Consider the following 15986-nt stretch of genomic DNA (forward strand, 5'->3'; position numbering starts at 1 on the left):
GTACCGAACTGAAGGCGAACGAAGGAAAATGAAAATCGCTCGTGTTTTAACGCGAGGAAAACACTTTCGTCACTGGATGCATGTAACTAGTAAGCACGAATTACTTGTAGATACTCTATAGCTTGTATATGAATTTGTGTCTCAATACTTAGATTTAATATAGTGTTATAATACCGGTAACGGATAGGCGGACGAATATCGTCAAGACTTTTGAGAAATAATATAATGAGCAGTGTAACTCCTAATGTATATTATATTGTAACCTATAACTAACTTTAAATTAAAATGTGAACTGTGCAGTGCCAAAATAAACATTTTATGTTTAATGGCACTAAGCTGTTTGTGGCTGTGTTAACTCAATAATGTAAAACTGTAAAAAAAAAATTGAATTCCACTGAAAAAATATCGCAAGATCAGCATATTCGAAACTCTTCTTGAAGTAAACTAAAATCGTAGCAGTTCGGAAATGCTGTTGAAATATTTTGTTCAAAGAAATTGTGCATCCTTCCCATTATTCTATCATCCGTTCAAAATAAAACTTGATTTATTGTCATTATTTTAAAGTGTCGCAAGTAAGCTTAAAGCTGTTAAGACTAGACTGGTGGAATGTACACCTTTGATTTAAACTTTAGCTCTGCCTATTTAATTTTTAAGCTCTTTTGCGAGCCTTCTACGTTTCCTTTAGTTTAAAGTTTTTGCGACCGTTTCTGTATATACCAACTGTTATTATAAGCAACATATATCGTTAAAGTTTATTGACCTGTATCGTAAAACATCACCGCACTCGTAAACCAGAGATGAATCGGTTTTAATTAGCGCCTCGTATGTCGCTGAGATGCGGGTTACGATTGGATCTCAAACTCATAAATTATAACCCATATTAGTTTTTAATGTGTAAGCAATAAAGTCGTTTTTATATCTGCGGCGTTTTTTAAAAGAAGTCATTATATTTATGACTGTCATAATTGTGCTATTGATTTTTATGCAGTCGGTACCGATGTTATAAATCAGCAATGTTTTATGTCAGCTGTTTTAATACTATTTAGTTTTTATTAGTTGTTATTCTGAAAATAATAAAACACCGTGGGACAAAATTGTCTAATCACACTAATATTATAAATGCGAAAGTTTAGATGGTTGGATGCATGTTTGTTAGAGTTTGTGCCTAAACAGTTGAACGGATTTCGATGAAATTTAGCTTAGATGTAGAGGATACTCTAGAAGAACACATATGCTACTCACTTTTGCTTTTTTTAAATCCACACGGAGAGAGTCGCGGGCGACAGCTATTACAAATATAATTTCTAACCTAAAAATATTGATGATTGATTTTTTTATTTAAAAATGTTTAAAGTTGAAGTGATCCTTAAAGTAACTTGTCTATAGCAATACCAGCTGATCGGAACGTGATATCGCTGTATAAGGCTTCGATGCGAAATTAAACTACATTTACTATCATGTCGCTGCGTAGGAAAAGAAGAAATCACGCTGTTTTCACGTGATTTCAATATTTTATTTCGAAATTGTTAGTATTCGAAAGTTACATTTATTTTCTATAGATTGAATTGGTGTAAATTTATACTTTAATACATAATGCAATTTCAGCATTTTAAATTGAATTTGAATCTGGTATCAAATTGGACATAAAACAATCAAATTTAATTGGTTTTTTTTCAGACTATAATAAACGCTACATACAAGTATGTAATTATGTAAAGTATGTATTTTCTATGTATTGAATACACAGAATTGTAGAGATTTATTTCAGCAAGCTTTTACCGTAGCGAGTACAAGAGACTCTATTCAACAAAAAATTAACTCGACCATCAAGCTCGGAAGGATTACCTACACAGCATTAGCTATGGCGAATTTCACAATAATCTATGGCTTATTGGCTGTAAATAATTTCGTACCTCTACATTTTACATTTCGATATTTAAAATTAGGTTGTCAAATTTTGGGACGGGGTTTGGCGTTGCATATAGGAGGCAAGGCAATTCTCCTTCCCATAGGGATTATGAAAATGTTAAATAGATATAAACCACTTCAAACACTAAGATGATTGTAATTTCTACAGACTCAAAAACTACTTGTCGCTTCAAGTTTGTTAGCTAACTACTGGCATCTTCCTACCTAGATCATAGGTTAGCGACGCTCTTAATTTACTGCAAACATATTTTGGATGTAATGAAAGAGAAAACGTTCTGTCATCGCGTGTTAGTAAAGAGCTTGTTTCGCACTAAACCCGTTTCGGAGATTGATTACATTTAATTGGCCGACACATGAGTTAAGTAGCAATTACTTACATACATGTATGTATTTGTAATGTACACTTAAAACTAAAAAAAAAAGCACAGTCTAACACAAATTCGTAAAAAACAAGTGACGATTTATTCGGGTTTTTGTAGAGTTTTGTTTAATTTTAGTAAGCATCTGAATTAATAAAAATGCTGTTAGAAAGTCGACAACTGAAGTACAAACAAAACAATTCTTGGTTAAAAACATCAGATATAAAAACGACAACGAAATGAAAGTTAAACAAAAATATCCAGAGGGTACATTGTACTGAATCCCTCCAGTCGAGTGCATTTGCAACCACCGTTCTGGAAAATATAACCTGAAGTATTGAAAAATTAAATAATCTTTATTCAACTTATTTACAGTAGGCTAAATTTAAATGTAGAAAGTACGAGTACAACACATTTAGAATTGCAGTTAACTAAAAATAGCATTTTGAAAGATAATAGAGTGTCATTTTTTCTTGTTAATCGCATCACTAATTCGAGTTACGAAGAATTTTAAGCATCCTTAGTAGCATTTTTAAACCGAAGTTTTATCGCTACTCTTGATCTACCAAATCAAGTCTTTAGTACCACCTAAGCCTAGGCCCTCACAATTTTGAATAATCTTGATGCTTATCGTTGTACCATTTGAAACAAGTCGACAAGCACGTAATGCACCGTTAGCGATATTTGTGGAGAGAAGGATGTATTACAACATTCAAACTTTATGGCCGCTCGTTGTTAGCGAACGCATTTCTGCGCAGATGTGCATATTGTGCCTTTGAAAAGCGTAAGTATACGTAACGTTACGAGAGTATACTTTGAAAAGTATACTCTCGTAACGTATGCTTGTTTCTATCCTAATATATGTGTTGTACAAAATTGCAAGCTGCAATAAAGTTTGGATTGTACTATTACAGATATTATTGATAACATCGATTAAGGCCACTCTACACAATAATTGTTGACACAGCGCATTCATTATTTGTTACTTGAAGATCATTATTAATAAAATAATAATATATGTTGGTAATAAAATCAAAGGTGTTTATTTTTACTATTAATAGAATTTTCCGTTAAATAGAGATAGGTTCAAGTCTAGTGTTCACATAAATAAATTAACTCTCAAACAGTAGGTCAAGCGGGCAGTTGGACGTAAATCTTCCGTCCCAAATCGGGACAAGTTGCTCCCCTGGGAGCTAGGCCTTACGTTACTGACACGAAATTAACTGACTATTCCAGTCTCGAACGCATTAACCTCACTACAAATTCTAATAAAATGTTCTACATCTTAAATAAAGTTTATATTTAAATATTATGGACTTATTAATTACGATTCTCACTTTTTTTTATAAAATCACTACCTTTTGCCCGCGACTTCGTCCGCGTGGAATAAAGAAAACAAAAGTTAGTAGCCTATGTATTCTTCCAAGCTGCCGTTTACATCTTTACAAAATGTCATCGAAATTCGTTCAGCCGTTTAGGTTACAAACTCTAACAAACATCCATCCATCCATCCATTCATTTAAACTTTGGCATTTATAATATTAGTATGATAGTACGATTTAATTTCAAAGGTTTTTAATGTCGATAAACATATACAAACACAGTTTTTTTTTAGGGAATGATAAGGACAACAGAATATGCTGATTTTAGTACACTTAGTTATTTTATGAACTGATAGAATTCGCAGTTGAAGGGCACTATATTGCAAATTTTTTACAATCTCTTCCTACTGACATTGAATTCAATTACAGTGATTTAATATCAATAATATACTAAGAATGTTATGTTTTTATTAAGTTATTTAATTATGAAAATTAACAATGAATAAGGACCTCAATATTTAACAAACATTTCCCTTTCTACGTGAAAACATTGTCTGTATCGCTTTTGTATCTCATCGTTATTTACAGCCCTATAAATTTAATGCCAGAAAATGTATCATTTTTAATGATATGGTTTATCGTGCTACGGACGTATATAAAAAAATCAGCTACAATCTGACTTTATATAGCTTCGCGGACATTATTTCGCAACACCATCTAACTAAACTTATCAAAAACACATTTCATTCATTTCTATATTTAGGAATTTCACGGAGAAATAATTTAGATTCTAATCAATCGGGCTTCCTATTCGGAAATATACTATTAAAAACATGCCCTCGATTCCTTTCTAAAACTGTGAGTTTTATTAAGACATCTATCGACATACACTATTTTAAAACACTAGACACGCCTGATTCTTAGTTACAAACGATAATTGACACATGAAATGTTCAAGCCAACTAAAGTAAATATAAAAGGGCATCGAAGACTAACAAGCAGCAAATTATTACAGCAAAGAAAGAAAAATAAATTATATGGACAGCCAATATATTTCACATGTATAAATCCAATGCACCGCGCGAATGCGGAAATCCGTTGAATCCGGCCAGCTATCGCAAACTTGTCCTTCCCATTCTGTCCGCAAGCCGACGTTATAAAGCTGCGTCCAGGCACCGCTGTGGTAGGAGAAATTGGAAATACATCGCTTATTTAAGTAAATGAACGGTTAGATCTTCTACATTAAATTTTTAACAGTATCGCTAGTTTTCCTCAACTTTTTGATTTTGAATTTAACAAATAGAAGACCCAAGATAGACAGGTTTTTATATCACAATCGAGAGGCACATGCTCTATCTTTTCGTAACCATTCAACATACTGGAGACACGCATTTCTAGATTTTGCACATAGATTGCAGTACAACCATGTATTTCTGTTAAAATATGCTGTTACTTTTATCCAACAGCAGAACATATAAATTGAAAACCGGCTATAAAATTCTACCTTAATTTCTTAGCTAACATTGACTAGACGTGTTTACCTGACCTGTCTGTTACCATTTAATTTCCTGCAAACTCGCATAAGTCCATGCTCTATTTATTTGAGCGGCAGTTTTGGGAAATGAGAGGTCGAGAGAGATGTAATATTACATTTAAATTCTAAGAATGTTTAAGCTCATTCCCTAGTTTATTAACAATTTTTAACAACTTTATTTAAAGCTTATATTAATTTTTTAATCAGAGTTTGCGTTGCGGAGGCCTAATTTTAGTCCTTTTCCCTTCCAGACTATTTCTTATGAAAAAAGAATGGGAAAGAATAGTGAATTTAACGGTAGATAAAACGCATATTAAGGAGAATTATCCTCTTTATGTGCGTCTCCACCGTCGATTAAGAGACGGCAACGCATCTGCTATACCGGATGTTTATAAACAGCGTTCGCTTCGGTTTGCCACTTTAGCACATAAAAAAGACTAAATTGCGAAGCTCTTGTTGTATATGTAGTGGAACGATGTTTGCATGTACCATGCATTACATTGACGGTTTGTTCTAACGTGTAACAAAACATGTGGTTATATTACCGCACACCGTAATAATAACAAAAAGGTTACGGTATCCGCACGAGCTTACCTATTAAGACATAACGTTTCACCACATTTCATATGGTTTGTTTATGTTTAGTATAACATAGCATGTTATTACGTTTCTTACAATATAAAGTCTAGAGTGGTGTTTGCTTTGATATTTGCTTCGTATTTGCTCAACGACCATCCTTCTTTTTAAAATTATGTCGCTGTTCATATTTTCAAATGAATTTTATCTCGTAAATTAAAAAAAATGTAACTTGACGAATTGTGTTTAACTAAAAATTTTTGTAAATTTCTGTCTTTTAGCGAAAAATGTGCAGTTATCTAAAGTGATCATTTCTCGGGATGAGTTTGGAACGTAGTTTAATGGTAGTTTGACCTAACTATAGTACGAAAAACGCATCTGGCCATAAGGCTCTCATAAGGGAGTGGTTCGATTATCATGTTAGTTCCATGACACACAAGACAAGACCGCCACAGTACAAGTTGTGGCACTTTTTTGACGATAATAGGATGGAGTTTCTTTTGTAATTAAGCTTTACTCACGCCAACCGGGTCAGGTAAGTTTGAAGGACTATATGTTGTTAATTAGCTACAGTAATTCGTGTAAACGTGACGTTCATCGGAGCGTGTATGTAGGAAGCGGCGCGTGTTCGCGCGTTGATCGCTCCATTCCTGTTGCTAATAGAATAATTTAGTTCCGCGGCTGGGGTCGAGCCCCCCGGTACTATTGGGATTTCACCGCATCCATTGAATTCACCTACCAAATTACAATGACGCAATCATCTATATTTGTGTTATACTTACCTATGCTTATTACTTTAACCTATACTTACTTTTATATTTTTTATATCTATTTGACAGTGGTAGTGCCCGCTTTAACATCTTAGCACGAATGGACTGGCACGCCCGGTGTAATACCACGACCACACAGAAGACAGGCATGAAATGGAAGCAATTCCGTATTTCGTCTGATGGTGCCGGAGGCCTAATTTAAATCCCTTTCTCTTTACCGGCCTTTTTTTATAAGGAGAGGATGGGAAGGGGAAGTGGATTTGACGAAGGAGATACATAGAAAGGGGAATTACCGTCTTTATGTGCGTCTCCTCCTCTGTCGGATAATGGTAGGCAACGCATCTGCAATTGCGGATGTTTATGGGCACCGGTCGCTTCGCAATTTTGGCGGGTTCAGGTGGACGCTTGCTCGTTTGCCACCTTATGTTATAAAAAAAATACTTTTATAATAATATAAGATAAGAAGGCGTAAACACACTACTTTGTGACGTAAGATGTCAGCAATCGCAGCATATTGAATAAATCTTCTTTAATAAAAAGCCCTACACTTGCGACACGCTTTAAGAAGTGCGCACACTAAGCTCATAAGAATCAAAGACAGACTAAACAGTTGTGCGATAGTTTAGTTTCAGGTATGCGCACGCTCTTAAGCTAGATCAAGTTCGTTATAAAATGTAGTAAAATGAATAAAAACGTCAGTTAAAAGTGAAATATTGTATATTTTTACATTCCACAAAAACAATAAAGGTTTTTACGCGAAATAATTTTGATTAAAACTAGGATTACAAAAATACATGTTCTTGTTACATTTTATAATAAAACATAAACAAATACAATTCATCTAAGCGATATTAATATTTATTAAATTTGTTTCATACAATTAAATTGTATACTTAGAAAGAATATTTACAATGAAAATGTGCGTATACTTAACATATGGAAGACTTAAAATAAATTGACTTCGAATAGATTTAGGGTTTTAGTCTTAACACAATGTCATGTTGAAGTTAGCTACTCTGCGATCTTACAGTGCGACAAGCTTGTTTGGCCCGGTGTATAAGTTATAGCTGTCACAGGTATAGCACGAAAATTTACAAGAAGGTATACGAAAAATTGTTTAAGTTAGGTCCGATAGGCACAAATCTCAATAACATTCAAGTACTTTCTCGCAAATTTTCGTGCCAGACCCCTATTTGTCAGACAAAGGCAAGATATGACAATACAGTTATACAAGGATCTTGTGACACATGTCGCTGACAAGTTTCGCTTATGCTCACCGGGCCAACATTGTCGTTGTATAGTTTAGTACATGACAAACTAAACTCAGTTAATGCCTTATGCATTAAATTTATATACACTGTGACGTAATTTTGATACAAAGTTCCATATTTGAGCACCGAAAAGATTTGAAACAATTTTTTTAATTGTATCAGTTATTAAATCTATGAAAATATAACAGTAACTTGTGTTTATAACATAAAGTGAATTTAAGTTATAACATGATTTTAGGAACACCGTAATAATTGCTAATTATAGTTTGACCAAGAATACAAAGTTACGCTATATTGCGGAAATAAGAACCGATTTATTACTTATTTGTGGATTTCTATTTTCCTAGTTAATATACATTTCGATGCTTCCTTAAATACATTTATAGATAATTTTCATCATTAAAAGATCTTCATTAGTATGTTAAAACATTAGCTATACATATACAGCCTAACAAATAAACGCGGTACAAAGTTAAACTTAGGAATAAACTGAGTATAAGCAAATATTAGTACAAATTTTGCTTATACTAGGTTGATTCCTTAGTTTAACTTTATCATGCGTTTATTTCTAAGGCTTTTAGAAGTTATCTAAACAAATAATTATGTACAATATAAATATACGGTTTTATAACGTCAATTGGTAACGTAGTTTTGGTACACCGGTCACCCTGTTTTATAAAAATGTAAATATATTGTATGGATAATGTATTTAATATTGCGTATTTCCCGTACATATAATAATCTATTTTATATACAAATATGTTTAATTTCTATAATTGATTTTAAATTTTCCTCAGGATTAATATGCTTTTATGACCGGTTATTTGTTCTGTTAAAAAACTGTTTATATTATATTCATTCGCACGAAATAAATTACATTAGAATATTTATATAACGGTTACCATTGGCAAGCGCTGTATCTTAAGACATTACAACTCGTGCACAATAACATGAGTCAAAGTGACGTCATTAGTCAAATGTTTTTGTGCACGATTATGTTAAAACAATCTAACTTAATGAGAAAATAATTATACTTATCAAATAAGGCGTTAGTTAACAAGAGAATTAACAAAGTAATTCGATGGAGATAGTTTCAAATTCGTTTTTTAATTAAAAATGTACATTTATAGAGAAATTTGACTTTACAGTTTATAGACGCCATTAATTTATATATTCGATGATCAATAGATCGATTAAGTAATCAAAGTTACAGTAACTCGATAATTGACTACAAAATTGCGTAAAAGAATTTTTTTATCATAATATCTAGTGCAAACAAAAATAGACTTAATGTCACAATGATCAAACGTTCATTTTACTTTAAAAAATGTAATCCAGTGGAGTTATCGTGTTGCATTTCCAAATAATACGGAGTGTTTAGTACGAAATTTTCCAAGAAAATATTCGTAAACATGTAGTATAAAGCACATTGACAATTCTCATACAAATAACGAAACTTTCTCGAAAATTTTCGTGCGTCCAAACATAAATTTTTTTGCGTCTCTTACTTTGCATCTAAAAGTTGAATATTCGATACTCTCTCTTTTCATGTATATCTGGAATAAATAATAAAATGCTTCCAACAGTGTTATAGTACTTTAAATACAATATGAAAAAGTTTTAGATAGTTTCATTCAAGAGCATGTCAATATAAGACGACACGCAACAAGGATTTTAACCATCGATGTGTTATCTAAAACTTTTTAGTATGTCATACAGAGATATAAGACGAGATGCAAAAAAGATTTCTTAAGCCAAAACACAGACGCAACTCGTTAGCATTAATAATCGATAGTAAGAATAAGTGTGCAGTATCAGAAGGTGGCGTCCCAGCCGGAGAGGTCGTCGGGCGGCGGGTCGTCGGCGTCGGGCGGGTACTGGTCGAAGTTGTGCGTGTCGAGCGCGGACTGCACCAGCGGCGTCAGCGGCGGCGCCAGCGTGCGCAGCGCCAGACCCTCCCAGTTGAAACCGTCGAACCATCTGATCATAATATTGTATTGAGTATAACTTAAAATATTATACCAAAAAAGGAGGGGGGGGAGTGTAAAATATATTAATAAAAACCATGGAAGTTTAGATGGATAGGTGGATGAGTGGATGGATGTTTGTTTAAGTTTGTAGCCTAAACTGCTGAACAAATCTCGATAAAATTTGGCTTTTAAGCCACATGTACATCTATGTACAAGATAGTCTGGAAGAACACATAGGTTTCTTTTTATTATTTCTGGCAATTCCTTTAATTCTAAAGCTAGTAATATAATTGACAAAAGAACTCATGCGACCATTGCATGACTCCTTGGACAAATAAATCATTATTATCATAATAATAATGCGACTTTACTATAGGAAACAGTGCTTAAGGACTTCGATAAAAACTTGAATAAAATTCATACTTAGCGAAAATAAATATAAGTAGAACATGTAAATGTTTGCAAAATACTTGTAAATAAATTCTCAAACTCCAGCAATAGATGGCGCTGTAAATTTTTTGTACTGATAGATGAAACTGTTGGTATCTTTTGTGGAAAACAGATAGCGCTGAACTGACTTGTGCTTCTGTATCTCTGTGATGCCGCCGCGCTGGTAGCCGAGGCGCTCGGCGGGGTTGTCGCGGCACAGCTTCTTGATGAGGTTGGCGGCGTTGCGCGTGATGCAGCGCGGGAACTCCACCGCGTCGATACCCTTCAGAATCTTGTTGTACGTCTTCATGGGGTCCGCGCCAGTGAACGGCGGCGACCCAGTCAGCAACTCGAACATTAGCACACCTGTAATACATAGAAACAGTTATTACTCGAAATTACGAATTAACTAACTGTTGCTTACGCCTTCGTCCGTGTAAAATTAAAAAAAATATAACATATGTATGCTACTCACTGATAACATAGCTTTGTAAAGCAAAAATTACATACATAAATACAAATCTTTCCTTTTTATGATGTTAGTATAGAAGGTATAGCTAAATTTAGGTCTCGAGAACTCTTTCTCAGGATTCGTTTATTATTGTTAAAAGAAACGAGATATGTTTCTAGAAAGAAAAAAAAATCAAAATAATGCAATGCACATAAATCTCGTTGAAAACTTGATTTTTTGAAGGGTAAAATTGAACTTATTCATTGTAAACCACTCAAAAATAATATTACTCTTACAATATTTACCCATGATCCTTATAAGCAAGGCCTGATACAAAAAATAACAATTTTGATTATCGACTGATATGTCTTTGCGTATATCATAATATGTACCAACAATAATAACGCTTCTTTTCAAGCCCAAACATAGGTAATAAAATATCTTGTACTATGTTAGTATTCATCTTCCTCCTTATCTCACTCTTGTAGGGTCAGCGCAACAGGTTTTTGTCATCCAAATAACTCTATCATCCGTCATCTCAGTCAACACTCCCTTATTGATCATGACAACTTTCACGCAATACATTCATCTCTACCAGTGTACCTCCACTCATAACGTCCTTGTAACATGTGATTCATCCCTCCTCATATCATGCCCGTACCATGCTAACCTTTTACTCCTTACCTTCTCTACCACTGGGGCTACTCTCAAACTCCAAATCTTGTTAGTAACAGTTTATAAAAAATTGAATTACCCAGTGACCAGTAGTCCGCACTAATATCGTGTCCTCTGTTCATAATGACTTCGGGCGCGACGTACTCCGGCGTGCCGCAGAACGTCCAAGTCTTGCGGCTTGCTTGCAACTTCTTTGAGAAACCAAAGTCAACCAGTTTCACGTAACCCTTGGAGTCTAGTAGCAGATTTTCTGGTTTAAGATCTCTGTAAAAATAGATATTAAATAAAGAATATTCTAAGACATTTACAGGTTATTTAATAGGAGTCGTTTTAATTTAACTGCCCCCGATACGCCTTATGCAAGTGATAAATTAATTTAATAGAACTTTTTTAGTAATGAAAACTTTTTTTTTGCTTTTTTTTAAAAACCCAAGACGTAATTGTTGCAAGATATCACTGGCAATTTTGTGAGAATAAGGCGGTTTATGAACTTACCGATAAATAATATTTCTCGAATGTAAATAGTGGAAAGCTTCCACTACACACGCCGTGTAGAACCTCGTAGTGGCGTCGTCGAATTGGCCTGAAAAATTATAAGACAAAAATTGTAAAAATTTAATTATTTTCATAAAAGTTTGTTGATTACTTAGGGGCTTTTTATTTTGTGTTGAAATTTAAGTAGGGTTTACAATTTTAGTTATAATAGGTTAAGTTAATTCGCTTATAGTTATAGTAATAATACGATATTATGTGTTGCATAAAAGTTATTTTGTATTACGCTAATGAACGCTTTTGTACTGGGTAGGCGGAACTAAATGTGTGGCAATGACTAAACATATCGTAGATGTCCTTTGCTCACTTTGTTGAATTTCCTTTTTAGGTAATCATGATGTCATCTTCAAGGTCAATATAAGAAGGAATAAACGAAAAAATACATGCTTTAGATAAGAACATATAAAAACTGTATTTTGAGAAATTAAGAGTTTCTAACTAACGAAAAGCAGAAAATTCTCACAAGTCCTATTGAGGTAACGTTTTAAAAATATTTTAAATAGCGCCATCTATGATTATTCGAACAAACTAACCTTTATCTCTCAGAATGGTCCAAAGCTCACCACCGAGGCATGTTTCCATCAACATGTACAAATACTTCCGATCTTTAAACGTCTTGTATAGTTTCACAATAAATTCGCAATTCATTTCCGACATTATCTCTTTCTCTGACATAATGTGCTGTTGCTGTCTCGTTTCAACGATCTGCGCTTTCTTCATCTGCTTCAAAGCGAAGGAACGACTGGAGTCGCCTTGTATCTGTACTAGTTCTACTCGACCAAAGCCGCCGATACCCAAGGTGGCGATGATACGCAAATCTGATAGACGTAAGTTGGCAAATTCTTCGTTAAGTCTGAAATCATAGAAACATTTTGTTTAGTACAATTTTTAATTACTCAAAACATTTTTATGATCAAACAATATATTCAAATTAAAAGGATGTGATATAAAAGTATAAAAAATTACAAAAAAACAAGATATTAAAATACATATTCTGTATGGTATTTAATTATTTCATAATTACTTTAATACTTTTTTGTGTCATAGAATAGACCGACCGGAAGACCAGACCAATTATGTGTAGAAAAAAAAACTGAGTACTACAAATGTCTATTTCTTGTGAATAACTTGAAACCGAAAATGAATTTCCCGAAGTCTTAATATTATAGCAAATTAAATTGGTAAAATCATATTTAATGCTTGCATAAAAAAAATCTGCAGCCAATCAGCTTGTCGCATTGTATTCTCCACGAACTTCACACCGGTCTCGACAAAAACGCGGGAAAAATTACTTTGTGCTTGTATAAAAATGAAATTTTCTATGCTAAAAGATGAAAGTTAATTACAACACTTCGAATACTTCGACGATATCATTTCGTAATTTAAATTCTGATTAACAGTGAAAGTGTAAAAAGTAAAAGATAATTTTGCTATATAAATGCTGTCAACTTACCGTATTATAAATCCGTATTGAATGCAATAAAGAAAAATAACTAATTAAAGCGGTACAAAGAGATTTTAAAACTATGACTAAATATAAAATTAGTGTTTTATAACAAAGAAAACAATGATGTTTTTCGTTTTCAAATAAACTATTTTTGTGCGTGTCGAAAACGGTTTAGTTACGGTGTGAACTTGACACGGGGCAATAATACCTGGTGACGTATCGACACGGAACACTGATTTTGGAACAAGGAACAACAATTATTACGCGATTTACAGATGTTAAAAATGTTGTAGTTAATAGTTCGTAAGTATAAATACAGATGACTAAAGAAATACAAGAATTATGGATTAGCCTTTTGTGATTTTAGGATTCAAAATTTGTTTAGGACAGAACGACTTAGCAACAGCTTCTATAATATGAATTTATTTTTACAATATCGTTAATAATTTAATGGATAATTGAATTGTAATGTAATAAATAATGTTATATAAGTAGTGTAATAAATGACAAATTATGTAAACAAGAAAATTAAATAAGAATAAATGTACTTTCCGTAACATTATCTCTACTTTTAATTGCAAGATTATGTAATTGTAATGTTTATAATTTAATATATAAACTCTCAATCAGAAGAACATATTTCATGTAAATAATATTTTCACTCAATTTTTATTCTTAATATTATCGTTCTACGTTAATATTTGTTCACTAGTACTTATCGACACTCTATATAATTCCATTGTTAATAAAATATTGAGATAGAAAGTCTGATGAACCGATCTTACATAGAGTGCGACAAGGACAGAAAGATGATATAAAAGGCATTTCGTTACCTTTGTCTGCTATCTCCTTCATCCTTATACTTGGTGCGTATCTCGTCAAGGGTGGATATGAGCTGGTTGAATGTCTCCCGGTCAATAACAAGACACGTGGTACCTTCAGGAGAGTCGCAAATTATGTTCGCCGTTCTCAGATCATCGCTGTAATAAAGAAAACGATTGATAAATGATATTGAAACGGCAATGCAATTGCATTGAAGTGTAGCGTATATCATGATTTAATCAAATCTCTTACCCTTGTAATGCTTTCTCTCCGAAGAAATCACCCTTCGTAAGTGTTCTGATGAATTTCTCATCGTTGCTGTTTGGCTGCTTTTGTGTAACTTTAACCTGAAAAAAGAGAAGATAATTTAAGGAGTTTGGGATATTCATTAGTAATCTACTCGTATACTAACGTTATGAACAGGAAAGATTTGTATTTTTGGATTTTTGTATTGAAATAACAAATGTATTGAAATATCTTAAAAACTATTGGGTATTCAAAAAATCTTTCACCATTAAAAAGCGACCTTATCAGTGAGTAACACAGGTTTTTTTTATTATTTGTTAATTTAACGCGGGCGAAGTCGCGAGCGATAGCTAGTTAATTTATAAGGTTATACACTGAATAGCATATTTATTGACAAACATGTTCTTTCCATCACGGTAAAATCCTAATGTCATCAAAGTTCATGTCACTTGCCTTTTAGATAACATATGTAAAAACAGATAAATTTCAAACTTACATTGGCACAGAGTCGTCGCATTACGTATGCTACTTTTTTAGAGAAATGCAAAATAAAGTTTCTCTGAGCCTTAAGAGTAATAGAAACAGTAGAAAGGTACCAGGAAAGTTGGCTTACTATATATCGATATTAAAGTAACTTTCCACAAAGACAACTCTCGAGATGCCGCAAGCGCAAAAAGCCGGGTAAGAACTCGTATCAACATTTCATTACATCTTTTTCTTACATTCCAATGAAAATAATTACGATATGCGACACTTACTGCCACACCCAGTCATACTAATTCATACTAATATTATAAATGTGAAAGATTAGATGGATGGATGTTTGTTAGAGAGACTTAAAGGGCTGAACTGATTTCGATGAAATTTGGTACAGATCTAGAGTTTTTTTTTAAATCCACGCGGACGGAGTCGCGCGCAAAAGCTAGTTTAATAGATTATTAAACAGTGTTCTAGTTGACATTTGTGATTATTTCCACTAATGGTCTTCTTAGTGGATATCAAATGAAGACTTGAAGAAGTTTGTTTGAGTTTCACTAAAATATTACATAATTACGATGCATACAGTTTTATTGTCTAATTTTTTTGTGTGTATTGAAATAACTCAAAAACAACTAGCCGATTTTAAACATTCCACCGTTAGAAATGTAAGTAACTTATCCGTGAGTAACATAGGCTATATTTTTTACTATTTTTTAAAATCGCGCAGGCGAAATCGCGAGCAAAAGCTAGTCAAACATAAGTCACCAATAAAAACAAGATTTTTATTCGTGTGAATCCGAAAACACGTAGTAATATTATACCAAGTGTTTTAAAAACTTCATAAACATGTGTACATAACGAAATGAGTAGGAAATGATACCGATCGCATTCTCGAACTAGAACGAGTTTGTATCAAGTTATAAAACTTAAAAAAAGTTACATCCACAAGCGCACATCTGTTCCTTCCGTAAGTTACATAATGACAAATAAATCTAAGAAAAACTTCTGTTCTAATAACAATATTAACATCTATAAAAAGTCTAACAAAGAAAAAGTAAAACAAAAATATTCTCAAAAAAACAGTACACTAAAAAGTAACGAAATAATTCCTTGACAATAGTAAACCTACCTTATTGTAACTGTTATGTCTATA

At 33.0% G+C, this 15986-nt stretch overlaps 1 protein-coding gene across 4 annotated transcripts in view; it reads right to left on the reverse strand.

Moving 5' to 3' along the window:
- Positions 1-7830: 7830 nt before the first annotated feature.
- Positions 7831-15986, reverse strand: part of LOC106105142 (cGMP-dependent protein kinase, isozyme 2 forms cD4/T1/T3A/T3B-like) — a 115265-nt gene continuing 107109 nt past the window's right edge. For all 4 annotated transcript variants that reach the window (XM_013285371.1, XM_013285373.1, XM_013285370.1 and 1 more), the window contains 7 exons: positions 14360-14454; positions 14119-14265; positions 12372-12691; positions 11782-11869; positions 11366-11550; positions 10310-10526; positions 7831-9741 (listed from right to left, as the gene is read on the reverse strand). In XM_013285371.1, the coding sequence (XP_013140825.1) occupies positions 9576-9741; positions 10310-10526; positions 11366-11550; positions 11782-11869; positions 12372-12691; positions 14119-14265; positions 14360-14454 (1218 nt within the window). In that variant the 3' untranslated portion in view covers positions 7831-9575. The remainder of the gene's footprint in view (positions 9742-10309; positions 10527-11365; positions 11551-11781; positions 11870-12371; positions 12692-14118; positions 14266-14359; positions 14455-15986) is intronic.

This window comes from Papilio polytes, unplaced genomic scaffold (assembly GCF_000836215.1).
Source record: "Papilio polytes unplaced genomic scaffold, Ppol_1.0 DF823177.1, whole genome shotgun sequence".
In the NCBI taxonomy this organism is placed as follows: Eukaryota; Metazoa; Arthropoda; class Insecta; order Lepidoptera; family Papilionidae; genus Papilio; species Papilio polytes.